This window comes from Vipera ursinii (assembly GCF_947247035.1).
Source record: "Vipera ursinii genome assembly, chromosome: Z".
NCBI lineage: Eukaryota > Metazoa > Chordata > Lepidosauria > Squamata > Viperidae > Vipera > Vipera ursinii.
The window spans coordinates 21,975,126-22,002,645 of record NC_139517.1 but is presented as its reverse complement, the minus strand read 5'-3'; the positions used below and the strand labels follow the sequence as shown (position 1 = coordinate 22,002,645).

General features: G+C 44.2%; 1 protein-coding gene across 1 annotated transcript in view; it reads left to right on the top strand.

Moving 5' to 3' along the window:
• Positions 1 to 25,950, top strand: part of ZNF219 (zinc finger protein 219) — a 28,128-nt gene extending 2,178 nt beyond the window's left edge. Inside the window, exons 2-5 of the mRNA XM_083379281.1 lie at positions 14,579 to 14,679; positions 16,473 to 17,844; positions 22,239 to 22,358; positions 23,446 to 25,950. Of these exons, the coding sequence (XP_083235407.1) occupies positions 14,674 to 14,679; positions 16,473 to 17,844; positions 22,239 to 22,358; positions 23,446 to 24,248 (2,301 nt within the window). The 5' untranslated portion in view covers positions 14,579 to 14,673 and the 3' untranslated portion in view covers positions 24,249 to 25,950. The remainder of the gene's footprint in view (positions 1 to 14,578; positions 14,680 to 16,472; positions 17,845 to 22,238; positions 22,359 to 23,445) is intronic.
• Positions 25,951 to 27,520: the final 1,570 nt, after the last annotated feature.

The window sequence follows — 27,520 nt, the reverse complement described above, 5'->3', positions numbered from 1 at the left end:
TCATTGTAAGATCATTATATTAAAAGAATAAGCTTTGTCTCTACAAGTAAAAAAATATGAGTAAGATTCTGCCACACACTTATTTACTGTCCTGTTCATTCAAAGGTGCTCCATATGAGTGAGGACTCTGAACTCTACAAGTGGTCACAGATCTTCCTCAGTTTACAGCCTCTATTCCTCTATTGTAATCTATTTGGTTAGGCTATAATGCTCATCTTACCAAACTGCAATGGCCATGAAGGCTAGGATAATAGAAGCTGTAATAGTTTAATATTTTGAAGGGCACCAACTCTAAAGAAGTAAGATTAACTCCAAAGAATATGCTATTAAATTACCCAGAGCTGCTGAGATTCGGATAGCATGTAGACAAATAATGTCAAAAAACCCTCCCCCAATTTTTTCTTTGGTTGTCAAATATTTTTGTGTTCTTTCAATCTATCCAGAGTTTATTGAAAACTCAAGTCTTGCCTTCCTAGAATTGGGACAAATTTATAGATATGCATACAGATATCTATAATAATAGATACAGCATAAATGTAAATAATTTTAAATGACAACTTCTTCCTTAGAACTCTGCGTCTGAGGAGGGCTAGATTCCTCTAAAATTTTAAGATTCTTGCTAAATACAACTCCCATGATTTTCCTGGGGAAAAAGAGAAGTCCTGCTGATGGTTATATTGCTATAAAGAGGTGCAAATATAGAGTGTGGACTATGTTTAACAAGGGCCTCACAATACTATTTATATTTCCTGTAAAACTGTCCTTTGAAATATGCAAAATTGTGCTGATTGTACGTTTCAAAGTGCATTGTAAGTATGCAATGCACATCGGGGTAAAGCTTATGCCCAGAGGAATATGTATATCATTATTTTAAATTATAATTCTGAAGGCACAGATACGGTCTGTACATAATAAAAACAGCAAGAAATGAGATCTGTTTTTGTAGTAAGTGATAGGCTGAATTCATAGAATAGTCAAACTGTAACGTCATGGTTTGATTTTAGTTTACTGTGTGCTGCAACCCATCCCTTCTGATTTCAAAACCAGGGTTTATGATGGTGTGTTTAATCATAGTTTATTCAATAAACCACAACCAAGTGAATCTGATTTAATGCAGTGTATGAGTCAAGTCATCATAAATAATCAACTTTCTATAACTCTAAAAGGAGTGGTTAATAGTTGTGACATTTCTTTTTAGAATTGTGAATTATTTTGTTAATATGGATATGTTGCTCAAACAATACCTGAAATGTATACCACTTCAATTGAGGGTTTGGGATTGGCATGATGGTTCTTCTGCTGAAAAATACATGCTCTTCCCAGATGTAAGGCTGAAGCGATTAGATTAAGTCTAGCCTCTCTGATCCTATGGCTCTGTAAGCACAGGAAGTTGAAAAACAAAATGAAACATGAGGCACTCAGCCATACACATAAAAAGTCAGTTCTGTGGAAGGTATTGTCTTACTATAGTGAATATAACCTCTAGATAGATAATTTCTCATAATTTTTCTCAGTTCTTCTGTGAGGTCTGTTGCTACATGGGGGCAGGGCAAGTATGTCATATGATAACAGCATGAGTTCACAGTTCTGATTCATTCATGCTCAACCCTGCTATGAATGTAAGTTTAGATTTCTGCCCTCCAACTGTTTCTCCTCTTGCCAAATCCTCTGAATGCAGAGGAGATTACCTCATTTCACCTTGCTGCTTACATTCTCATAGTTAGCTTTCACATATTATACAAATCCTTTGTCTTCTAAGACAAGATTCATAAGGAGTAAAATGTCACACAGCAGATTCTTTCCTTGTGCAAGATTGTAAAGGCATACATTCAAAATAAGAACTTTTATTCAGATCTATCACATCAGCTAGCCCTTTGTATTTATAACTCACAGTGGTTAATGGAAGTTTTTAATTTTTATATATTAATGCTCCAAGTAATTTTTACTTCAAGTTAATTAAACGGGCTGAAAAAAAGTAATTCATGTTGGCTCAGAGGCCTACAAACAGACTCCATTAGATATAGTGGACATTCTCTCCTGCGTTCTTAGAAAAGATGAATTAAATTGGGCTCATAATTAAATTTGTATGACAATTCACATATTGGATTAAACCTTAATGTAGTTTGCTTAGTATGTAGATGTAGACTTTGCAGTTTATAAACTATATTTTAAGACAGAGATGCAAAAAAATGTAGTTTGGAAGTGGTATGCAGCACACCATAATCTTTTTGCATTGCCCAAAGTGAGCTGGCCCACATATCTTTGCATGTGGAATGGGACAACTCAACATGGCCAACTCACCATGGTGTATTCGCCATGGCCAATTCATCTTGGCTAACTCACCATAGCCAACTAACCGTGGAACAACTCGCCATGGATAACTTGTCACAGGACCACTCGCTGCAGGACAATTCAATGTAATTGTTTCAAATAATTTTAAAAATATTTTTTGTCATTCACATTTTATTTTGTCCCTCCTTTGGCATCCTTTTTTAATGATTCTATTCGACTATTTCTTCAATATTAGTGTAACTCTTGTTCTGTGGTGAGTTGTCTCGCAGTGAATTGGCCATAGCAAAATGGCCTTGGAGAGTTGACCATGGTGAGTTGGCTCCAACAGGTTGGCCATAGCAAGTTGTCGTAGACCCCTTTGCATGGGTTTAAAACATCCATTTTGTCTGTTTAACTTCTGAAATGTTTGCAAAAAACAGTCTTGGCCCACCCATTTTTATTGTATGGCTTTCAGGAAGTTCTGGAAAGCCTACTGAAGCCCTTGATACAACAGAGGTTTTAGACTCCTGACTTAACGGTTTAGCATTATTTGTGAACCCAGCTACTATATTTGATCATCAGTGCCAGGTTAAGACAAATCATGCTTAGCATGATGCATGAACCCAGAATTCTGACTTCTTTGAAATTTGGTTTTATAGCTATAGTCATTTTAAGATCGAACCCTTCACAGGATCTGTTAAAATAATGTTTATTGCTTTTAATACAATAATAAATTAGAAAACAAAAGCAACAAATCACAAAGAAATACTATAAAAACACAAAATGCTTAAAAATAAGTAAAAAATGCAAGAGAAAAAAGATACTGAGTATAATAAGTTGTAACAATAAACAGTTCAACATTCTATATGTAATTTTCTTAAATGCTTCTTGGCCTTTTGGCTAAGATCAAATATAGTAGAGTCTATAATTTTAATAGCTTTAGTTTCCTTAAAGCAGACATGTCAAACACAAGGCCCGGGGGCCAGATCCGGCCCGCGAAGTGGTTTCATGTGGCCCGCAAAGCCATCCTGGAAACAGTGAGGTAACGGCCCCCACTGCCTTGGCCCTGGCCCAGAGAACCTCCTTCTGCCAGAGACCCTCAGATCTGTCCCACTCCTGCCCAGGCCCCTATAGGCACCCTTGATGTGAACAATGTAGAGCTGGCCACACCCACCCAGTAGGCCATACGCACTCTAGCCATGCCCACCCAGTAGGCCACGCCCACCCTGGCCATACCCACCCATCCCCCTGAGGGCAACCGCAATGCTGATGCGGCCCTCAATGAAATTGAGTTTGACACCCCTGCCTTAAAGGATCGCCAAATTGGAGAAGAAGTTGCTAAAAGACATGCTTAGAGATTCTTAGCCATTTATTTCTCTTGAAAACAAAGTGACGCAAATGTGCTAATATGCATATATTAGTATGTTGGAGGAGATTTGCTATGATCTTAATGGAAATTCACACTCATTTGTGTAAAATTCACTGGGCAACTCTTGAGCTAGAGAGTATTTCTGGATCCAATGTGGCTTATGTGAATACTTATTATTCCAACTTATTATTATTATTATAAAAAGTGGGAAAGGACCTATTGAAGTCATTGGAAAAAGAAGGTTCTCCTTGAGTTCTATGGTATAATAATAATAAATAATAATAATAATAATAATAATAATAATAATAATAATAATAATAATAATAATAATAATAATTAGTAGTAGTTGTTTGAAGGGACCTTGGAGGTCATCTAGTCCAACCCCCTACTCAGGCAGGAAGCCTTATACCATTTCAGGCAAATGTTTGTCCAGTCTCTTCTTAAAAACCTCCAGTGTTGGAGCATTCACCACCTCTGGAGGCAGGTTGTTCCACTGGTTAATTGTTCTAACTGTCAGGAAGTTTCTCCTTAGTTCTAGGTTGCTTCTTCTCTCCTTGACTAGTTTCCATCCATTGCTTCTTGTCCTGCTTTCAGGTGCTTTGGAGAATAGCTTGACTCCCTCTTCTTTGTGGCAGCCCCTGAGATATTGGAACACTACTATCATGTCACTCCTCAACCTTCTCTTCGTTAAACTACACATACCTAATTCCAGCTACCGTTCCCTATATGTTTTAGCCTCCAGTCCCCCAATCATCTTTGTTGCTCTTCTCTGTACCCTTTCTAGAGTCTCAACATCTTTTTTACATCGTGGTGACCAAAACTGGATGCAGTATTCCAGGTGTGGCCTTACCAAGGCATTGTAAAGTGGTATTAGTACTTCACGTGATCTTGATTCTATCCCTCTGTTAATGCAGCCTAGCACTGTGTTGGCTTTTTTGGCAGCTGCAGCACACTGCTGGCTCATATTCAAGTGATTGTCTACTAGGACTCCGAGATCCCTTTCACAGTTACTACTATTGAGCAAGGTACCACCTATACTATACCTGTGCATTTGATTTTTCCTGCCTAAATGTAGAACCTTACTTTTTTCACCATTGAATTTCATTTTGTTAGATAGCGCCCAGTGTTCGAGTCTGTCCAGATACTCCTGTATTTTAAGCCTATCTTCTGGAGTATTGGCTATTCCTGCCAGCTTGGTGTCGTCTGTAAATTTGATGAGTTCCCCATCTATCCCCTCATCCAAATCGTTGAGGAAAATGTTGAAGAGCACTGGGCCCAGAACAGAGCCCTGGGGCACCCCACTACACACTTCCTTCCATGTAGATGCAGTTCCATTGAGGACCACACGCTGAGTACGGCCTGTCAGCCAGCTACGAATCCATCTGGTGGTGATGCTATCTAACCCACATTTTTCTATCTTATCAAGTAGTAGGTTGTGATCTACTTTATCAAATGCCTTACTGAAGTCCAAGTAAATTATATCTACAGCATCCCTCTGGTCCACTAATTTTGTCACTTGGTCAAAGAATGTAATAAGATTTGTCTGGCATGATCTGTTTTTGACAAATCCATGTTGACTTTTAGTGATGACTTTGTTTGCATCAAGGTGTTCACTGATTTGTTGTTTATCTTTTCCAGAATTTTCCCAGGTATTGAGGTCAGGCTGATAGGTCTGTAGTTTCCTGGATCTATTTTTTTCCCTTTTTTGAAGATGGGAACTACATCAGCTCTCTTCCAGTCCTCTGGTAGTTCCCCAGTGCTCCAGGATCTTTGAAAAATATAGTTTAGTGGTTCTGAGATCACGTCTGCCAGTTCCTTGAGAACTTTGGGGTGTAATCCATCTGGTCCTGGTGATTTGAACTCGTCTAGGCTGGACAGGTGTTCACTTACCATTTTTTTGCCTATCTTAACTTGCGTTTCTATTCTGTTTTTTATGGCACTGGTTTTGGTAGGTTGGACTGTTTTTTCCCTTTGTGTAAAGACAGATGAAAAAATGAGTTAAATAGTTCTGCTTTCTCCCTATTGCTTGTCACCTTCTTGCCACTTTCCCCCACTAACGGACCAATCATTTCCTTAACGTTTTTCTTGTTTATATGTTGAAAGAAGCATTTTTGTTATTTTTGACTTTGGTCGCAAGCCTTAGTTCATTTTGAGCCTTAGCTTTCCTCACTTCATCTTTGCAGGCACGGGCTATTTGCTGATATTCTGACTTAGTTATTTGCCCCTCTTTCCATTCTTATACTTGCCCACAAACCTCAATGAACTGAAGCAATGTTGTAAGAAAAAGTGGGCCAAAATTTCTCCACAATGTGAGAGGCTGATAAAGTCACACAGAAAACAATTACTTCAAGTTATTGCTGCTAAAGGTAGTTAGTAAAAATCATCTGGTCCTGAGCAGTCCTTAAAAATAGATAAATACAGCCTCAGATGAATAACAACACATGACAAATTACATCATGCCATCATTTATTTTACAAAAAGAAAGCCAAAATGGAGAAGCCATGTGTGAAAAGCTTTGATTTAATAACTTGTAGAACCACCTTTAGCAGCAATAACTTGAAGTAATTGTTTTCTGTATGACTTTATCAGCCTCTCACATTGTGGAGAAATTTTGGCCCACTTTATCTTATAACATTGCTTCAATTCATTGAGGTTTGTGGGCATTAGTTAATGCACAGCTCTCTTGAGGTCCTGCCATAGCTTTTCAATTGGGTTGAGGTCTGAATTTTGACTGGGCTATTGGAACATCTTGATTCTTTTCTTTTTCAGCCATTCTGTAGACTTACTAGTGTGCTTGGGATCATTGTCCTATTGCATGATCCAATGTTGGTCCAGCTTTAGCTGTTGGACAAATGGCCACCCATTTGACTCTAGAATACTTAGGTATACTTAGGTTCAGATGTAACATTGCAAACCGAAGCCATGCTGCCATGTTCTTTTTAGAGAGAAGAGGCTGTCTCCTGGCAATGCTTCCAAACAAAAGAATACCGTATATACTTGAGTATAAGCCGAATTTTTCAGCCCACTTTTTGGGCTGAAAAATTCCACTTCGGCTTATACTCCAGTCAACAAAAAAAACTTACCGAGGACTTGTGCGCGGCCGAGGCTTTGGTGCTTCCGGGATCGCCCGCACCTCTCCCAAGCCACCGCCGTCCGAGACCTGCCGAAGTTTGGGGAGGTTTGGGGAGGTGCGCGCGCACCTCCCCAAACTCCGCGCCTTGCCTGCCTGCTTCTTTCCGCAGCGGAAAGAAGCAGGCAGGCAGGGCGCGGAGGAACGGAGACTTGCCGACGTTTGGGGAGGTTTGGGCGCCTCCCCAAACCTCGGCAGGTCTCCGTTCCTCCGCGCAGACCTGCCGACGTTTGGGGAGGTTTGGGCGCCTCCCCAAACCTCCCCAAACCTCGGCAGGTCTCCGTTCCTCCTGCCGACCTTTGGGGAGGTTTGGGCGCCTCCCCAAACCTCCCCAAACCTCGGCAGGTCTCCGTTCCTCCTGCCGACCTTTGGGGAGGTTTGGGCGCCTCCCCAAACCTCCCCAAACCTCGGCAGGTCTCCGTTCCTCCTGCCGACCTTTGGGGAGGTTTGGGCGCCTCCCCAAACCTCGGCAGGTCTCCGTTCCTCCGCGCAGACCTGCCGACGTTTGGGAAGGTTTGGGCGCCTCCCCAAACCTCCCCAGGTCTCCGTTCCTGTTTGGGGAGGTTTGGGCGCCTCCCCAAACCTCCCCAAACCTCGGCAGGTCTCCGTTCCTGTTTGGGGAGGTTTGGGCGCCTCCCCAAACCTCGGCAGGTCTCCGTTCCTCCGCGCAGACCTGCCGACCTTTGGGGAGGTTTGGGCGCCTCCCCAAACGTCCCCAAACCTCGGCAGGTCTCCGTTCCTGTTTGGGGAGCTTTGGGCGCCTCCCCAAACCTCCCCAAACCTCGGCAGGTCTCCGTTCCTCCGCGCAGACCTGCCGACCTTTGGGGAGGTTTGGGCGCCTCCCCAAACCTCGGCAGGTCTCCGTTCCTGTTTGGGGAGGTTTGGGCGCCTCCCCAAACCTCCCCAAACCTCGGCAGGTCTCCGTTCCTCCGCGCAGACCTGCCGACCTTTGGGGAGGTTTGGGCGCCTCCCCAAACGTCCCCAAACCTCGGCAGGTCTCCGTTCCTGTTTGGGGAGGTTTGGGCGCCTCCCCAAACGTCCCCAAACCTCGGCAGGTCTCCGTTCCTGTTTGGGGAGGTTTGGGCGCCTCCCCAAACCTCCCCAAACCTCGGCAGGTCTCCGTTCCTCCGCGCAGACCTGCCGACCTTTGGGGAGGTTTGGGCGCCTCCCCAAACGTCCCCAAACCTCGGCAGGTCTCCGTTCCTGTTTGGGGAGGTTTGGGCGCCTCCCCAAACGTCCCCAAACCTCGGCAGGTCTCCGTTCCTGTTTGGGGAGGTTTGGGCGCCTCCCCAAACCTCGGCAGGTCTCCGTTCCTGTTTGGGGAGGTTTGGGCGCCTCCCCAAACGTCCCCAAACCTCGGCAGGTCTCCGTTCCTCCGCGCAGACCTGCCGACCTTTGGGGAGGTTTGGGCGCCTCCCCAAACGTCCCCAAACCTCGGCAGGTCTCCGTTCCTGTTTGGGGAGGTTTGGGCGCCTCCCCAAACATCCCCAAACCTCGGCAGGTCTCCGTTCCTCCGCGCAGACCTGCCGACCTTTGGGGAGGTTTGGGCGCCTCCCCAAACGTCCCCAAACCTCGACAGGTCTCCGTTCCTCCGCGCAGACCTGCCGACCTTTGGGGAGGTTTGGGCGCCTCCCCAAACGTCCCCAAACCTCGGCAGGTCTCCGTTCCTGTTTGGGGAGGTTTGGGCGCCTCCCCAAACCTCGGCAGGTCTCCGTTCCTCCGTGCAGACCTGCCGACCTTTGGGGAGGTTTGGGCGCCTCCCCAAACGTCCCCAAACCTCGGCAGGTCTCCGTTCCTCCGCGCAGACCTGCCGACCTTTGGGGAGGTTTGGGCGCCTCCCCAAACGTCCCCAAACCTCGGCAGGTCTCCGTTCCTGTTTGGGGAGGTTTGGGCGCCTCCCCAAACCTCCCCAAACCTCGGCAGGTGTCCGTTCCTCCGTGCAGACCTGCCGACCTTTGGGGAGGTTTGGGCGCCTCCCCAAACGTCCCCAAACCTCGGCAGGTCTCCGTTCCTGTTTGGGGAGGTTTGGGCGCCTCCCCAAACCTCCCCAAACCTCGGCAGGTCTCCGTTCCTCCGCGCAGACCTGCCGACCTTTGGGGAGGTTTGGGCGCCTCCCCAAACGTCCCCAAACCTCGGCAGGTCTCCGTTCCTGTTTGGGGAGGTTTGGGCGCCTCCCCAAACGTCCCCAAACCTCGGCAGGTCTCCGTTCCTGTTTGGGGAGGTTTGGGCGCCTCCCCAAACCTCCCCAAACCTCGGCAGGTCTCCGTTCCTCCGCGCAGACCTGCCGACCTTTGGGGAGGTTTGGGCGCCTCCCCAAACGTCCCCAAACCTCGGCAGGTCTCCGTTCCTGTTTGGGGAGGTTTGGGCGCTTCCCCAAACGTCCCCAAACCTCGGCAGGTCTCCGTTCCTGTTTGGGGAGGTTTGGGCGCCTCCCCAAACCTCGGCAGGTCTCCGTTCCTGTTTGGGGAGGTTTGGGCGCCTCCCCAAACCTCCCCAAACCTCGGCAGGTCTCCGTTCCTCCGCGCAGACCTGCCGACCTTTGGGGAGGTTTGGGCGCCTCCCCAAACGTCCCCAAACCTCGGCAGGTCTCCGTTCCTGTTTGGGGAGGTTTGGGCGCCTCCCCAAACGTCCCCAAACCTCGGCAGGTCTCCGTTCCTCCGCGCAGACCTGCCGACCTTTGGGGAGGTTTGGGCGCCTCCCCAAACGTCCCCAAACCTCGGCAGGTCTCCGTTCCTCCGCGCAGACCTGCCGACCTTTGGGGAGGTTTGGGCGCCTCCCCAAACGTCCCCAAACCTCGGCAGGTCTCCGTTCCTGTTTGGGGAGGTTTGGGCGCCTCCCCAAACCTCCCCAAACCTCGGCAGGTCTCCGTTCCTCCGTGCAGACCTGCCGACCTTTGGGGAGGTTTGGGCGCCTCCCCAAACGTCCCCAAACCTCGGCAGGTCTCCGTTCCTCCGCGCAGACCTGCCGACCTTTGGGGAGGTTTGGGCGCCTCCCCAAACCTCCCCAAACCTCGGCATGTCTCCGTTCCTGTTTGGGGAGGTTTGGGCGCCTCCCCAAACCTCCCCAAACCTCGGCAGGTCTCCGTTCCTCCGCGCAGACCTGCCGACCTTTGGGGAGGTTTGGGCGCCTCCCCAAACCTTCCCAAACCTCGGCAGGTCTCCGTTCTTCCTGCCGACCTTTGGGGAGGTTTGGGCGCCTCCCCAAACCTCCCCAAACCTCGGCAGGTCTGCGCGGAGGAACGGAGACCTGCCGAGGTTTGGGGAGGTTTGGGGAGGCGCCCAAACCTCCCCAAACAGGAACGGAGACCTGCCGAGGTTTGGGGAGGTTTGGGGAGGCGCCCAAACCTCCCCAAAGGTCGGCAGGTCTGTGCGGAGGAACGGAGACCTGCCGAGGTTTGGGGAGGCGCCCAAACCTCCCCAAAGGTCGGCAGGAGGAACGGAGACCTGCCGAGGTTTGGGGAGGTTTGGGGAGGCGCCCAAACCTCCCCAAAGGTCGGCAGGAGGAACGGAGACCTGCCGAGGTTTGGGGAGGCGCCCAAACCTCCCCAAAGGTCGGCAGGAGGAACGGAGACCTGCCGAGGTTTGGGGAGGTTTGGGGAGGCGCCCAAACCTCCCCAAAGGTCGGCAGGAGGAACGGAGACCTGCCGAGGTTTGGGGAGGTTTGGGGAGGCGCCCAAACCTCCCCAAAGGTCGGCAGGTCTGCGCGGAGGAACGGAGACCTGCCGAGGTTTGGGGAGGTTTGGGGAGGCGCCCAAACCTCCCCAAAGGTCGGCAGGAGGAACGGAGACCTGCCGAGGTTTGGGGAGGCGCCCAAACCTCCCCAAAGGTCGGCAGGAGGAACGGAGACCTGCCGAGGTTTGGGGAGGTTTGGGGAGGCGCCCAAACCTCCCCAAAGGTCGGCAGGAGGAACGGAGACCTGCCGAGGTTTGGGGAGGTTTGGGGAGGCGCCCAAACCTCCCCAAAGGTCGGCAGGAGGAACGGAGACCTGCCGAGGTTTGGGGAGGTTTGGGGAGGCGCCCAAACCTCCCCAAAGGTCGGCAGGTCTGCGCGGAGGAACGGAGACCTGCAGAGGTTTGGGGAGGTTTGGGGAGGCGCCCAAACCTCCCCAAAGGTCGGCAGGAGGAACGGAGACCTGCCGAGGTTTGGGGAGGTTTGGGGAGGCGCCCAAACCTCCCCAAAGGTCGGCAGGAGGAACGGAGACCTGCCGAGGTTTGGGGAGGCGCCCAAACCTCCCCAAAGGTCGGCAGGTCTGCGCGGAGGAACGGAGACCTGCCGAGGTTTGGGGAGGTTTGGGGAGGCGCCCAAACCTCCCCAAAGGTCGGCAGGAGGAACGGAGACCTGCCAAGGTTTGGGGAGGTTTGGGGAGGCGCCCAAACCTCCCCAAAGGTCGGCAGGAGGAACGGAGACCTGCCGACGAGCCGCGGCCACACAGGGTATTCCTGTGTATTCAGGCTTGCAAAATGGCGGATCGAGCCTCTGCTGGCGGCAGAGGCTTGCAGAACGGCGGATCGGCTTATACTCGAGTCAATAACTTTTTCCAGTTTTTGGGGGTGAAATTGGGGGTCTCGGCTTATACTCGAGTCGGCTTATACTCAAGTATATACGGTACTTGTTCAATCTTTTTCTAATTGTATCGTCATGAACTTTAACATTTAACATGCTAACTGAGGCCTGTAGAGTCTAAGATACTGGATTTTTTGCAGTTTTTCTGAGCATTGCACAATCTGACCTTGGAGTGAATTTGCTGAGATGTCCACTCCTGGGAAGATTGGCAACTGTTTTGAATGTTTTCCACTTATGAATAATGTTTCTCACTGTAGAATGATACGCTTTAAATTGTTTGGAAATGGCCTTATAACTCTTCCCAGATTGATGAGCAGCAACAATTGCTTCTCTAAGATCATTGCTGATATCTTTCCTCTTTGGCATTGTGTTAACACACACCTCAATGCTGGAGACCAGGAAACTCCTGAAACTTCGGCTTTTATAGAGTTAATCACACTTGCTGATGATCAGTTGATCAAGGACACTTGATTAGCAGCACCTGGCTGGTACATAACCTATTCGTACCTCTGGAAGCAGTAAAGGTATACTTAGTTTTATATCTATATGGTTTCTCCATTTTACTTTTCTTTTTGTAAAATAAATGATGACATGGTGTAACATGTGATGTGTTGTTTCTGCTTTGAGGTTTATTTACCTACTTTTAAGAACTGCTCAAGACCAGATGATTTTTGCTATGTCCTGATAATGTAAAACCACAGGACTCAAAGAGGATGTACTTTCTTTTTCACATGACTGTATGCCATCTCCAGCTTAGTGGAAGAAGGTAACAAAACTATACATAAAGAAATGTGTCTACCACACCCATTTTCTTCAGTAATATAAATTGATCTTAATTTTTTTGTATTGCTCCTGCCCCACTCTAGTTGGGATTTTAGACTGGATATGTTTAGTGCAGTTTTGCTAAAGCATGGCTAGCTAAGACTTTCACCACAATCAGAGTATTTGTCACAAAATAAGTAGAGGCCTCAAGAATTCCAGAAAGCTTTTGCCAAGATTTGGAGATTGAGATCCACATAAATATAATTGTAAAGATAACAGCTTTGCCTGAGGCAAAATGGGTTGAGATGCAACTGCCTTTCAATCAGAGCACACCTGCATATGATACATAACTGAGGCGTATCATATATATATGTAACTGCCCAGATTTTTGTGGCATTTATTTTTATGTGATCAAACCTTGGTTTGGGGAAAGCAGTTAGCAAGAGACCCACATAGCAGCAGCGCTGGTTCAATTTCTTCTGTTCCTTGAACAATCCTCCATCTTCATCTGCTGCTTCCTTAAATTTATCTCTAGTTCTAGCTATCCTATTTTTTCTTACATAGACCATCCTTGCCAGCTCACTGTTTCCCTTCCTTCAGCTGCCCTATTCCTTCTTGCTTGTAACTTTGTATAAATGTTTTTCACAGCCAAAACAATATTTTCTTAAAAGCTTCTGTTTATTATTTCATTCTCTTGGTAATGGTTTTGCTTGTGTCTATTCCCTGGTATTGTTGAGGTACGCTAACATGAAGAGTAGAAGGAAGGCATTATAAACCACACCTACATAAAATATTCTAGAATATCTCTGGAACAGAAGGGATATATTACTTCAGTGGAAGGCCCTCAAGTAACAGATGTCATCAACACAATTTATATCCCTCTTTTTGAGTTCCCAATTTGTGGGTTCCTGCTTTACTGGCATTAATATGGGAAACTTAGGTTTTCTGTTACTCAAAAATACTGGGGGGGTGTGCTCTGTTGAATTCTGCAAAGTAATGGGCTATTATATATGCAAAACCTTGTATTGTGAGATTCTTTGATACTGGGAAATAGTTGGTAACATCAAAGCTTTTAACATAGAGTCCTGTTGGTATTCCAGTTTTACTCAAACAGGCTTCCTTATGCAAATAGTGACTTGCCCAATGTAGTCACTTGAGTTTCATGACCATAAACTGAAATGTTGATTTTTCTCCTTCCATGGACAAACTCAACTAAAATGTTCACCTATATCTCACAAGTTTTTCTTTGGAAAATTCAGTGGGATCAGTTTTGATGGATCTGATTAAATGTAACAAATTATTACTGCAACTAAGACAACTGGAGATGCTGTCTTTTCCTACATATGTTTTAATATTTGCATGAGATGGAGAATAATGAAAGGTGATACATCTTGGCTTCTCTTGCTTTGTTATTCACATCTGCTTCCTACTTCTGCCTGGTTTGAACTTGTCTGCAGCAAATATAAAATTGTTATGGAAAGTGGAAATCAAAGACTGGAATACTCTTGCAATGGACAAACATTTCTCAATTGCAATATGAAAATATTTTATTTGGATGTCTTTCTTCCATTTTTCTTACTGCTGAACTCCTGCTTTGACAACTCAGGAAATATTGGTCAAAGATCCACTGCAGATAAAATTCACGCCAGCTTTCTATAAATTACTTATTTTGTGACAATAAATTGAAGATTGTCAGGCTGTGTCACATTAGCATTTAAAATGTTTTCATTTTTCTCTGAGGTCTCTACAGAACATCAGGGCAAAATGTTATTTATTTATTGAAAGAACAGGCTCCGATTGCACATTTACAGTTTAAAAAAAAGGAAAAGAGGTGTTGAGGAAAGTGGAAAAAAAGCAGCCAGGCATCCATTATATTAAATAGTACTGAAATCATATGGTTCAGGGAAGAGACTGATGGACTTGATCTTTCAGGGCAGTTGACAGCTCTCCATGTATGTCTTGTTGCTGCTGGACAATAGTTGAGAAAGGAGTCTAGTGGAGCTGGTTTCCAAAAAAAGTAGGTAACCATGCTTCTGCTTTTAAAATCATGCTGGACCTCAGTTCTGCCTAGAAACAATCCTTGCACTCTACTGGAAGACTTATGCCCAATAGGTGAAGGCTTCCTCAATTCTGTAGTAGCAAAGAAACTACACTGTAAACAATTTCATGGACACTTAGTTTTATTCCACATACATTGGAGGGTTTAAGATAACTATAGAACAAATTAAGTTATGGGGGAGCATGTGTGGATAAAAATTCATATTTATCAAATACTGGCCTAGTATGCTCACCATTCTAAGCCATATTTTGATCATTATAGTTTACAGAATGTATCACTGTTGATTGGGTCAAACAACACAGAGACCAAACGTGAACTAATATTGTAGTATGAGCATAATTACTAATTTCAAAGTAGCCTCAGCCTTTGTTGATAAAACACTTATCTTTCTTCTATCATAACTTCCACCACCCTCTTTGTTGCAGCTGATGCATCTACCTAACAAGGGTGACATGTCAACTTGGCTTTCACTGGCTGTTCAATCACCAGTCAAGGATTAAAGCATGTGATCAGGAGCACCATGGAGGTGAGTGGCTTGAATCATAAAACCAGGGATGAATATAACAGGATGGGGAACTCCTGAAATCATGTCCCCCTCCTCCCTAGAGTATTATCAAAGTATATTCTTCTAAGCTCTGCAATGGTCCAAGTTCTCTTATCCTCTCAGCTCCCCCTTGGTTAAATACTGAATTTCAAAATCCATTGAAACTGGAAAAAGAAACACTTTTAATAGGTGCAAGATGGAGAAGATGTATTTATGTATTATTGATTTTAATTATTACATCCTACTTTTATGGATACACTTCTTTCCAGGATGGTTAACAACTAGATTACTATCAAATGTTCAAACAAAGAGCAGACAACTTAACAGAATACTGCCATTGCAATTCATGGCCAGCAAGTACAGAAGCTTTTTTCAACTTGCCTGCCACAAGCTTCTTCTCATGTTGGAGACAGACTGGCAGAGGAACCAAACAAAGAATTAGTCTGGAATCTCTAAGTATGCACAAGAGGGCAAGGTCTGACTCCTTTTGAATGTCATTGAACCTTATGTAGCCTGGCCTAAGTGCAAACTGCCAGTCTGAGAAGATTCTTGTGTTATAGGCGTGAGCAATAAAACAGGTAATTGAACTCTTCACGTGTGGATCTGGCTGTTCACGCCTGACACATAGAACTCTTGGCATAGGAGTTTTCATGAGTAACAAGCAGGAAACAGAAGTCCCTTCTCCACTAGAGAACTCTTGAATGTAATGCTACAATTTCAGTCTATTCAAAGTGAAAATAAAAGGAGAAGCAAGAAATCCCAACAATATTTCTCTAATATTAATTTTGCTATACACCTAAAATGATTCCTGAGGTTTGCCTTTGAGGCAGATTTTACAATCCCATTAAATTGGTTTTGCACTTTAGTTTTGTGTCTCTCTTTTGTTCCACTTACTGGTCTGAAGGGGTCCTGCCCATTCTTTGGTTCACAACCATGTTTTACTGTCTTATCACAGGATAAAGGTAAAGGTTCCCCCCGCACATGTGTGCTAGTCGTTTCCGACTCTAGGGGCCGGTGCTCATGTCCGTTTCAAAGCCGAAGAGCCAGCACTTGTCCGAGGACGTCTCCATGGTCATGTGGCCGGCATGACTAGACGCCAAAGGCGCACAGAACACTTACCTTCCCACCGTAGTGGTCCCTATTTTTCTACTTGCATTTTTACGTGCTTTCAAACTGCTAGGTTGGCAGAAGCTGGGACGAGTAACAGGCGCTCACTCTGCTACGCAGCACTCGGGATTTGACCCGCCAAACTACTGACCTTCTGATCGACAAAGCTCAGCGTCCTAACCCACTGAGCCACCAAATTCAATCTTTGTTTTTGTTGAGACACAGATTTATAAGTGCTGATAGATTTTTTCAAAGTGCTCTTAGTGAAGGAAATTGGGATACCTGCTCTTGGGAGTCTCCATTTTCTTATTTCCCCTAGCAATTAAGCAAAGCTTCTGCTTTCCAGTCATAGGAAAGAAAGTTATTTGGCTGCTTTTCTCTCAGCCTCTGCTTTGCAAAATGCTGAGTGGAAAGGTTGCTGGCTGAGGACAGAAGGGTTTCTGTTGGTTTTGTACAAAGACCGCATGCCAGCCACCAGTTTGCAAACTACACCGTGGGAAATCCAGAGCTCTTGTCTCATTCTGCAAGGACATTAATGTCATTCTTCTTTTCCTGTACCAACAAGCTGTTAATGCTACACCATTGACTGAAAAACAGACTTAGGAAAAGAAATGATTCAGTGTAAAGGTTCTAACTTTCTTCTTTTCCCCCTTCCTTCCTTCCGGCAGGGTGCAGATTACCAATTGCCTTCTACCAACTCAGCCAGTGTTGCCCTTCCTTCTCCTTCTTCCTCTTCCAGTGATGAAGCTGACATTATGGCTTTCAATGGGGAGCTGGACTTACAACATTACTCTAATGGACCAGGGGTGGCCGGAGGGGAGGCTCGTCCTTATCCCTGTCCTATTTGTGGCAAGCGTTTCCGCTTCAACAGCATCCTGGCTTTGCACACTCGCATCCACACCAGCTCCTATCCACTCACTTGTCCCTACTGTGGCCACCAGGCAGGGCAGCGTGCCAGCTTACGTCTCCACCTGCGCTCCCATTGTCCTGAGGCCCACACCCGGCTCAGTCACCAGAGCCGCTTGCTGCTTGAATTGGAAGAGCGGGCACTTCTGCGGGGTCAAGAGGAAGAGGAGGAGGAGGAGGAGGAGGAGGAGGAGGAGGAGATGGCTGCTCCTATTCCACCACAACCTCTACCCACCTTTCACTGCTCTTTCTGCAAGGGCAAGTTTCGTACTGCAGGAGAGCGCGAGCGCCACCTTCGCATCCTCCATCAGCCGTACAAATGTGGGCAATGTTCTTTCGCTGCCGCACAGGAGCCAGAACTGCAGTGGCACAACCAACAGGCTCATAACTCCCCAGCAACTTGGACACCCACCCCTCCTGCCCCTGTGCCCACCACTACAGCTCCACCCACCCCTCCTGCTTCCACACCCACCCCTTCCTCCTCTGCCTCCACCCCTACGGAGTTCCGCTGCCAGGTCTGTGGTCAAGCCTTCACTCAGTCCTGGTTCCTTAAGGGTCACATGCGGAAGCACAAAGACTCCTTTGACCATAAGTGCCAGGTGTGTGGGCGTGGCTTCAAGGAACCATGGTTCCTGAAAAACCACATGAAGGTTCATCTCAGCAAGCTGGGCCTCCAGAGTGAACAAAGAGGACCAGGACCAGGTCGGTCAGCACAGAGCTTACTCGTGGGTTGTGAGGCCCTATATCCATCTCTCCTTTCTCCTCGCCCCACAGACAAAGCCAGTACGGGCAGTTTCCTGGGTTACAGTGATGCGAGCTGTGCTGAACGGCTGCAGGCCACAGCTCGTGCCGTGGAGAGTAGTCAGCAGTGGAGGGAACGTTCTTATGTAGTAGGGTCCAAGCTTGTGAGAGAAGACTCAGGAGGGAACCATCGCTGCCCAGACTGTAACCGGACCTTTAGTACATTCCAGCAGATGGCCTTGCACCGACAAAGCCACCTCACCCGTGAGAGAGAATGGAACAAGGGACAGTCACTGGGTTCTCACCTGCTCAGTGGACATTGGCTTCCAACAAATGTGAGAGCTTCTACTGCAGCCAACACCAGCTCAGCTCTGCTGACCCAGAAGGAAAAAGGCAAGTACAGACGGAGTCCAGACCACACTTAGCAATTTAATGGGAATGAGCTGGGTGGAGGTGGCTGACTCTGGTCACAGAGAATAAGAAGCAAGACTTTCATTTAGTTTGAGGCAGACCAGTGGCTCTGGGCTGCATTTAACGTGGCCAGAATTGAATTTTCAATTAATAGAATTAAGTCTTGTTTTGAATTTTGGAAGACACTTTGTGGTGCTTTTTCTTCAAAAAAAAAAACCCTATCGTTGCATGCATGAACGTAGGCATCTGTAGTGAAATTATATGCTTTAGTGAATCCCCAAGCAACCAGAAACTGACACAACATCTACATGGTACAAACCTAAACAGGCCATCTTGCTGCAAATTTGAATGCATAATTACTGTTTATGTGCACCTGTTTACAGATTCAGAATAAGAAAACTAGGACAAGAATCTGGATACCCTTCAGACTGTACTTTGTAATTCTTTCTTTGACAAAAATAACAAACATTTTGTGAAGCCAGAGAAGAGTCATTTCCTTCTCCTCCTCCTTCCCTCCTTCCACCATCTCCTCTTCCTATTCTTGGAAGCATTTTATCTCCTTCCTAGGGCTGATAAAAAATATTTGAAAATTTGAGAGCTGTGACAGCCACCCCAAAACCTTTTATCTTTATTTCCTGTATTTCATAGATGATTTAGAAGCTTCTTTTATGTCATAACTACGATGAAATATCTGAACTTTCTTCAGCCTCAATTTTCTGAGTTACAGAACATGAGATTGTACGAGATGTGGATATTTAGTTAATTCCACCCATAAGCTGCTGTCATACAACCCCAAATACAGTAGAGCCAGCTCCATTCTTATTGGATGATGTTTTTCTTCACAAATGATTCATCTTTTTGACTTCCAAATGTATCTTGTGAATGTGGTCATTAATCCAAAGCACTTTCTACCAAAAGAGCCTTGGTGGAGCAGTGGGCTAATGCCTCCTTAAGTAACACCAGCTGCCTGCAATTAGTGCAGGTTCGCATCCCACCAGGCTCAAGGTTGACTCAGCCTTCCATCCTTCTGAGGTAGGTAAAATGAGGACCCAGATTGTAATAATGCCACTTGGGGGGGGGGCAAAAGCCCTAATAAGCAGGCATATATACATAGAATGAAGGCTATTGCTAAGCACATTGATTGTGCTTAGATTGTAAGTCGCCCTGAGTCTTCGGAGAAGGGCGGGATATAAATGGGATTTTAAAAAAACCATTTCAAGCTTGTCAAGGTTTTCTTCTGCTATCTTAAATAGTGACCTTTGTGAAGCAATCAGAGAAAAAGTTTCCTTCTGATAACATTCCCATGCACATCATTATTTCATAAGCAACATTCTATACTGTGGATAACTTAATCCAAGGTCAACTAGGTTTTTCAGCAGGCCTTTTTGCAGAACCTAGCCAGCTTTCATGAAATTGTAATAGATTTTTTTTCTGGTCTTCCAGATCTTGATTCTAGCAATTTATGTACATTACTTAATAGTATTTCTCAAAATGAAAGTTAAAATTAAAAATTAAAGTTGTTAGATGGAAACTTCAAATATTTTTTATAGCCTTCCCCTGCTTAATGAGCAAATTATACTCCTTTTCAAATATTCCAAGCAGGCAGCTGCTTTAGAAGAATTGTTGGTTGTTGAAAATAAATAGAACAGTCACAACTTGAGAAGTTAGGGTTAGGATTAGAGTATTTGCTTAACGGTGGAGTTATCTTTACTTGAGTAACTGTAGGCCTAACAAATCACTCACTTTTTGGAGCTTTAACAATTTGACGATAATAAAATAACAATGAATTTGGTGTTTGAAACTAAAATGTTCCTGGTTATTCTTAAGCAACTGCACATAACTAGTAAACATGAATTCAGATTTGCAGAACTTTGGTTCCATGTAGAAGTTGTATCATCTTCTGTTCACTAAGGAAATTATTGAAATAAGCAATTTGACTAGGCATGCATAAACTTTTGCATGCAACTTATGTTACTAAAAGCTCACTGAATATTATTTTGTGTTTCCAGTCTCAAAGTGGTGGAAAATCACATTGGAAGTATTTATATTATCATAATGGCAAAAACTCCTACTTTGTAGGGCACATGTGTCTGTAGATCTAAACTGATTTGTGCTTTAAATGCCACAAACAAGTCTTTGTGCAAGAACTCTTTTTCCCCAAATAATGAAGTGAGAAATAAAGATATTAGACATGTTTGCACAATGTGGCTGACCCAGCCAGCTGGTCTCCTGATTACTCATCCTGTACACTGCATGATCAAGAGTCAGCTGGGAAGCAGCCATTTTCTGTGCCTTCCAAATTACTGCAAAGGAAAACAGAATGTGTGTTTGGGCATAGGATATTTAGGAAGGGGGACAAAACCTCCTCACACAGTGTAAAAATCCTCAGGGTTTCAGTTGAGACTACTGTCATTTGTTCCTGACCTGTAAAGATCTCTGAGTAAGCAAAATTTGGATTTCCGTGTTCCATGCATGCCAACTGGTTTGATAGGATGTACCAGGTAATACATGTGCCAAGGAAATAAAATACCCCTCTTCCGCACAGGTAGAAGATATATTTCAGTCGGCCTGATGCACTTCTCAAATTGCCTCTTCCATTGCTTTTCCCTGTCCTTCAACACATTACTGCTTTGACATTATTACCTTTGCTTCCTAGTTACAAGAAGTTTAGTTTAAAAGATGTTGTCTGCCTCTCCCAGTTCAAATTATTCATGAAGGAAATTCAAAGTGTGTTGTGAAAGCATACGGTACATTTATGCAAATGAATATGGCATGATATAACATTGCTTCTAAGTACATGTTTTATTTCATACAGGCATTCCAGTTTCATTCATTTCATTATTCTGAGTTTTCTTAGAAAATCCAAGGAATACATCTTGGTGAGAGTGCTGTACACTTTTCTAAGACTTTCCAAGCTCCACAGAGACCTACAGTTCTAATAATGGAGAATATTTGTAGCTCAGGGTTGAAATGACAGGTCCTTGGTGCTCTCTGAAGCACTGATGATGTTACCTAGTTTGGGTAATGAAACATCTGCAAGAAAACAATCAACTTCAGAGAGCACCAAGGACCCCTCACCTACAGTTCTGAGTCTTCTTGATGAGAAATAATTTGTTATTAAATGAGGTTAAATCTGTGGTGTAGAGATGGACTAATTTTCATACTATTTGCCTGTTTGGGAAAAAAAACCTTATACCCTGGTTGAAATCACGTTAGGTTACTTACAAGAGAATTTGGTCATGGCGTTTTGTATGGTGGATATGTTATGCCCTCAAGTGGCAAGAGCTGGAATTTCTCACACTAGAGACAATAATTAGGAATTAGTCTTTGACATGATATAGTCTGGTATTTTTTCCCCGAGGCTGTCTTTAACAAAACATTAATACAAAAATGTAGTTCAGTGTCCTCTCCCTCATCTGTCTATATTATATGTGCATTTCATCTTTACTTCAAGACCAGTATAAAGCACATTAAAACATTTTGCCAGATTTTTTTGAATTTTTTTATCTCTGCTGCTGGATGAAGCTGCTGAAGGAGAAGATTTGCTCATTCACAAGCTGATTGTCAGGGGTGAAAATGTAATTGCCCCCTTTATGGTTTTCTGAATATTTGCATATCTTTACTACTGAATGTTGAACAGAACTCATAAATCCTAGTAATATATAAAGGAACTTTGAGAAAACTGAAGTCTCATGTTGTTCATTTATTTTGTCAACAAAAACATCTGAGGTCTGCCAGTATGGAAAATAATGTTCCTTTCCATGTTTTAGGAACTGGGATAAGTAGGGCCTGCACTTCTTTTGAACATTTGGAGCTGTCATCCTAGTCCCATAACAATCTCACAAACTTTGGCTCCCCTCATTATATTGAAGTTCCCACTGCACAGATTTAAAGTCATATTAGGTTCCTTCAAAATAAATTTCTGAAGTTCTACATAAATGAATTACTAGTGTTCTTTAATCTGGAAAAGTTGCAGAACCATTGCAAAAGCTCTGGAACTCTATAATCCTCAAAGACAGTGTCTTCTTGAAAGGGAAAAAGTAGTGAAGAATGAATCTTTCTTAGAATTACCATTCTGTCAAATCACTCCCAAGTTCAATATAACATTGTCAATGAAGTCACATAGAACCCCAGAACAATATCTAAGGATTTGTCAGCCTAACTTGTTTTGTTTAAAGATAAGAGTTTATGATTCCATGATCAGAAAAGCACTTGTACCATTTGTGCTTCTAAGCTTTTTTGAAAAAGAATCTGGTCATAGCAAGCAAATAATGCAAAATACTACGAGAAAACAATATGGAAAAGAAATAAGAACCTACAAACAATCTTCAACTTATATTAAAAAATACTCTTTGTCTTCACTTTGCCTTTCGCAGAAATACAGGGTCAGTCACGCTTGGATGGATCCCGACGAGGCACTGGGAAAGACTGTCCATTCTGTGGGAAGTCCTTCAGATCTTCCCACCATCTCAAAGTTCACCTCCGTGTCCACACAGGTAAGACTCAGGAGTGGCAACGTGGAGTACGTAAGTATGGAAGTAGGTGGTAAGGTTCGTTTGCCTACAATTTAACCAGCTCTGGTTAAGTCTCTGAAACTGATCCTTTTGAAGGTATGCTACAGGAAGACCACAAATTTCAGTCTCCAAGTTGGGTGAACAACACCCTTCCTTCCATTAGCATGGTACATAACCAGGGCTGTCTCCAAGGACCGGAACTCTTGAGTCCTGCTCTGAGATTCTTCACAGTTGTTGCAGGTTTATTTGTGCTCTCACTCTGCATGTAATCAGTGATAAGACTGAGGCCAGAAAGTGGTAGTTTTTTTTAGTACTCTCCCTCTCAATGGTTGTATATACTGGGCCCAGAGGCAGTGGCAAGCTATAAAAAAAATGCTGCCAGCAAGTTAAGCTGCCTTGTTTATGGGCCTCTTCACACTGAGCATCACACAAACGAAAATCACTATGCATTAACCCAACTGAAATGTACAGTATCAAAATACTCTTGTTCATTCTAGCAGAGGTTTTGCAAGAAAACGTCTATGAGGATGTTTAGGTCTTTCTACAGTCCTCACTTGTCTCATGGCAGGATCCCTCTTAATCTCACTAGGTAATTTTAAGACAGTATTTCACTCTCCCCCTTTCCTACCTCACTATTATGAAGAGAAAGATAATTCCCAAGTATGCTGCTCTGATTTGAACAACATACATATACACACACACCTCTACACACCTATGCCTATAAACACACATATATATACATACATATGCATATCACACTATGGATTGTTTTTCTTTCCTTTGCTCAGTTAATTGCACAGAGAGGGTTTATGGCAAGACTTATTACAGAGAAGATTACAGAGAAGAAATTCACTCCGAAAGTTGTAATATAGGAAGCTGTTTTTGTTCATGGTCAAGAAGGTGACTTTTTTTCCCTGTTTCATAGACTGGGAAAGCTGAATCAGTCAGACACCTAAATGGACTCTTTTGCCATATGTTGCAACCAACCAGGAAAAAAAAATCATCCTAAAGAAAAATAATTACACATCATTGCTGTGCCAATTGATTTCTCCCCTTTTTTTTCCTATAGGTGAGCGCCCATACAAGTGCCCTCACTGTGACTATGCCGGCACTCAGTCTGGTTCGCTCAAGTATCACCTGCAGCGCCACCACCGGGAGCAAAAGAGCGCTGCTGCTGCTGCAGCTGCTGCTGCTGCAGCAACAATGGAACAGTGCCACATGCCCCTGGCCCCTACTGCAGTCCCTGCCTTTCCCCCTACACAGCTCACCAAGAGCCATGGGTCCTTCCTTCCCCTAGGTGGCGTGGGGACAGCTCGGTCCCGCCAGTCCCGCCGCAAGTCACTGCTAAATGGGAAGGCTGATTTCCAGCCACTGGATCTTTCCCTACGTCCAGCTCTGGCAGGAGGAGCCCTCCACCGTTGCCAGTTTTGCCCCTTTGCCACCTCAGCTCCTGAGCTTATGGAATTACACCTTCAAGTCCATCACAGCAGGAAAGCTCGTACCCGTCGCTGCTCTCACACAGCTCCTAAAGCCCAAGTGAAGTTGGAGGAAGAGATAGTTGAGCTGAAAGGACCAGAATCCCCAAGCCCAAAGGGGGAGATTTCCAAGTCACACAATTTCTGGTCCTCTAAAGATCATGAAGACTCTCGCCGTCTCAAGTTGCCTCAGGGGAAACAGAGTTCTGAGGGAGCAATAATTGCCAGCCTTTCTTCTGAAGCTGCACTGAATCAGCAAGGATGGGAGAACCTATCAGAAGACTCTGAAGAGCCAAGGCCTCAGAAGGAATTGTCTGTCCAAAAAGGATCACATCAGGAGGCTTCAAAGACAGGCCAAGGCCTCATGGAATTACAATTGGAGCCAGTACAGGCCTGAGTCTATTCTGCATACATAAACCAGTTCCGAATCTGTTTAGCTGTCATTATGACTCTCAACCAAGGGAGATGGGAATTGTAGCTCTGTTCTATCTATTGGATAATAATAATTTAAGGTCTTTGGGAAGGACTTGATGGGCAGATAAAAATGCCAAATCCAGTCTAAAGATTTGGCTGACTGTGTAACAAAACCATAATTAATAAGAACGCATACAAAGCTACATTTCCCAAAGTTCATAGGCAGGGGCTTTGCAGAGCCCATAGCATAGTGGTAGAACACATGCTTTGCATGCATTAAAGTTCCAGGTTCGATATTTGCTTTCTATCTTCAAAACAAAACAAAAAAAAATATCAGGGCCGGGAAAAAGTCCCTGCCTGTGATCTTGACCTAGACCAGGCAGTAAGAGGCTAGATGGACCAATGTCTGTCTCAAGAAAAAGCAGCTCTATAAGGCAGTGAAAGCAGTTTCAGACCTGTTTACATGTGTAGCATAGATTTGCAGAGACAGTTTGTGAGTGGTCACTTCACATATGACAGGGTCATGCAGCCAGCTGCAAGAAGTTTTGGAATAAGACGTAGTAAAGTTATCGACTATTTTTTTGAAATAGTTCTATATTTTTAACAGCAGCAAGACAAACATAGCAAGATACAGGTATTACCTGCCAAGCAGCTAATAACAGCACAAGAGCTCCAGGAGGGGGAAAAAGAAAAAAAAAGGACAAAACTACAACACAACCAACTGCTGACCCTGGAAGATAAAAGCTATAGCTGCAGTGGAGCATTGGTTAAGGGTGAGGGAAAGCGTGGCGAGGAGATTCAATTCATGCCTTGAGTTGACGGGGAAAATTGCAGTTCGGCTGAATGGGGTTATAATCCTCTGCACAATCAAGCAAGCTGCTTGCTGGGGACTCCCAAATGCAAACACACCCCAATGAACTCCTTGCAGAAACTCCCCATCAACATGAAGAGGACAGGTTTAAAGGATACGCTGCTGGTATTGGTGTCCCTGTCTGCTCTCCATGCACTGGATATTTGAAAGGGCTGCCGTAGCAGTTCTATTTAGTCAAAACAGGGTTTGGGGGTGATAATCACTGGGGTGTATTAAGAGTTCAACCCCTTGTTTTCTCCTCAGTTCTGAACTTGATGCTGCTTCTTTTAGGTGCCGCCGTCTTGAGGACCTGGCCCCTTGGGGATCCTACTATTGGGACGTGGAGGGTTGCTGGGCTTCATGGGGACAAGACTCCTGTAGTAGTTCTTGGAAATTTTCTTTCTTTCCTTCTTTCTTTTTTTAAGGGGAGCATTTCTGCAGTTGTAGCTCTTCTCACCATAGTGTTGTTGTGGTGGGAGAAGCTGAGCTTGTCCAAATTCTCTTGCATTCTCCAGTTGTTCATAACCCAGGAGCCCTGTCCCCATTACCTTGCCATGTCTCCTAGAGGCAGGGCAAGCTTCACCAGCCATTCTTGGCCCAAAGGCCTGAGCACCTGGGATGCGGCTTTGTCTCATCAAATCCAGGTGCTTCAGCCTCTCATGTTTCCCCTTAGCAAGCTACCTGATGCCAGTATCTTATCTCCGTAGCGACCCAGCAACAGAGCTGTGTTTCTGTAGTGACCTGGCACATCAGGGTGCTTGACAACTTCTAGAGTTTTCTATTTTTTTATTGTTTTCTTGTAGAAAATTTGAAACTGGAAATAAAAATTACATTGAAAAATTATGCATAGCTTGTATGGGTCTGCATTTTAAAACACTGTCTTAAGCAGCAGTAGAGTGTGCTGTGAGAGGTGAATTGCAATTTCCTGAAACGTTTGGGTTTTTAAAAAAGACCCCCGCTTCCTTTGAAGGATTAAATCAAACTCCCTGAGAACCATAAATATAATCAAGAAGATAGCATAATGGAGCTTCCACTTGTTTTAGCTGCCGCCTCTTTCTATTTGAGTTGTTGGTCCTTTCTCTTTTGTTCTAAGATTGCACATTTTAATGGCACTTGAAAATATGTGCAGAATAAATATGAAAGGCTACTACATGGGTTTGGGTATGTAGGAAAAATAAGATTCTAATCCTAGAAACCAGGTGAAAAAACAGCATAACCAAGTTTTGTAAAACTCGTTATATGCACCAGAACATAATTTCATGATAATTTTATTCTTCCTCTAAATCTCTCATTTGTACACTAAAATAATTTATGCTCTGTCTTACACTCTCAAGGCAAAGTAGACAGAAGTAAAACAAATAACATTTGCAAAGAACTAAAAAAATTGCAAGCTTAAATCAAAGCAGCTACTCATGTACTGTATATAAAACTTACCAATAGAAAAAAATCTACCATTATTTTTATATTATTACACTACAGACATAATATAGCTGGAAATAGGTGCCAAAGATTAACCAATCTACAATAAATCACCTGTCAAAATATATAAAGATCTCAATAAATTCTAATAGTATTTTTAAGACTTAAACTTATTAAATAATAACTCCTAACTGTTGAACTCTGGTAGCCTGATTCTATTCATTTAGAAGTGAAATAGGACAACATAAAAACAAAGTAGTGGCTTCTATATCCTGATTCCTCAGACATATAGAACTATATTAATTTTGTACTCTATATTTTAACCCAAAGTAGCCTGACAAAAGTAAATGGCTCTGATTAGATAATACATGTAACCTGTTGCTTAGATAATACATTTAACCTGTTGCTTAATCCATTTTTTAGATTCACGCATTAAACAGGCTGTGTTCACACAGTAAGTCACAAAAACATACACATCCATCTAATTAAGGTTAGCACCATCTTGGCATATTGTGACAACATATGCAGTCTTTACACATTCTGCTAATGTGCACATTGCCAATGTGTGCTCTTTTAAAAGGGGGAATAAAGGGAAATAGTGAATGACCAAGGAAAGTGATGGTGAAAAGTACATACCGTGTTAAAAAGTATTTTACTTATGTATTGTATTTTCTAGATTTAGATACTATCTTTCCTCCAAGAGTACAATAGCATATACTGATAAGGTAAGGTAAGCCAGAGGGACGTGGTGGCTCAGTGGGTTAGGATGCTGAGCTTGTCGATCAGAAGGTCGGCAATTTGGCAGGTCGAATCCCGAGTGCCGCGTAACAGAGTGAGCGCCTGTTACTCGTCCCAGCTTCTGCCAACCTAGCAGTTCGAAAGCACGTAAAAATGCAAGTAGAAAAATAGGGACCACTGCGGTGGGAAGGTAAAAGCGTTCCATGCGCCTTTAGCATCTAGTCATGCCGTCCACATGACCACGGAAG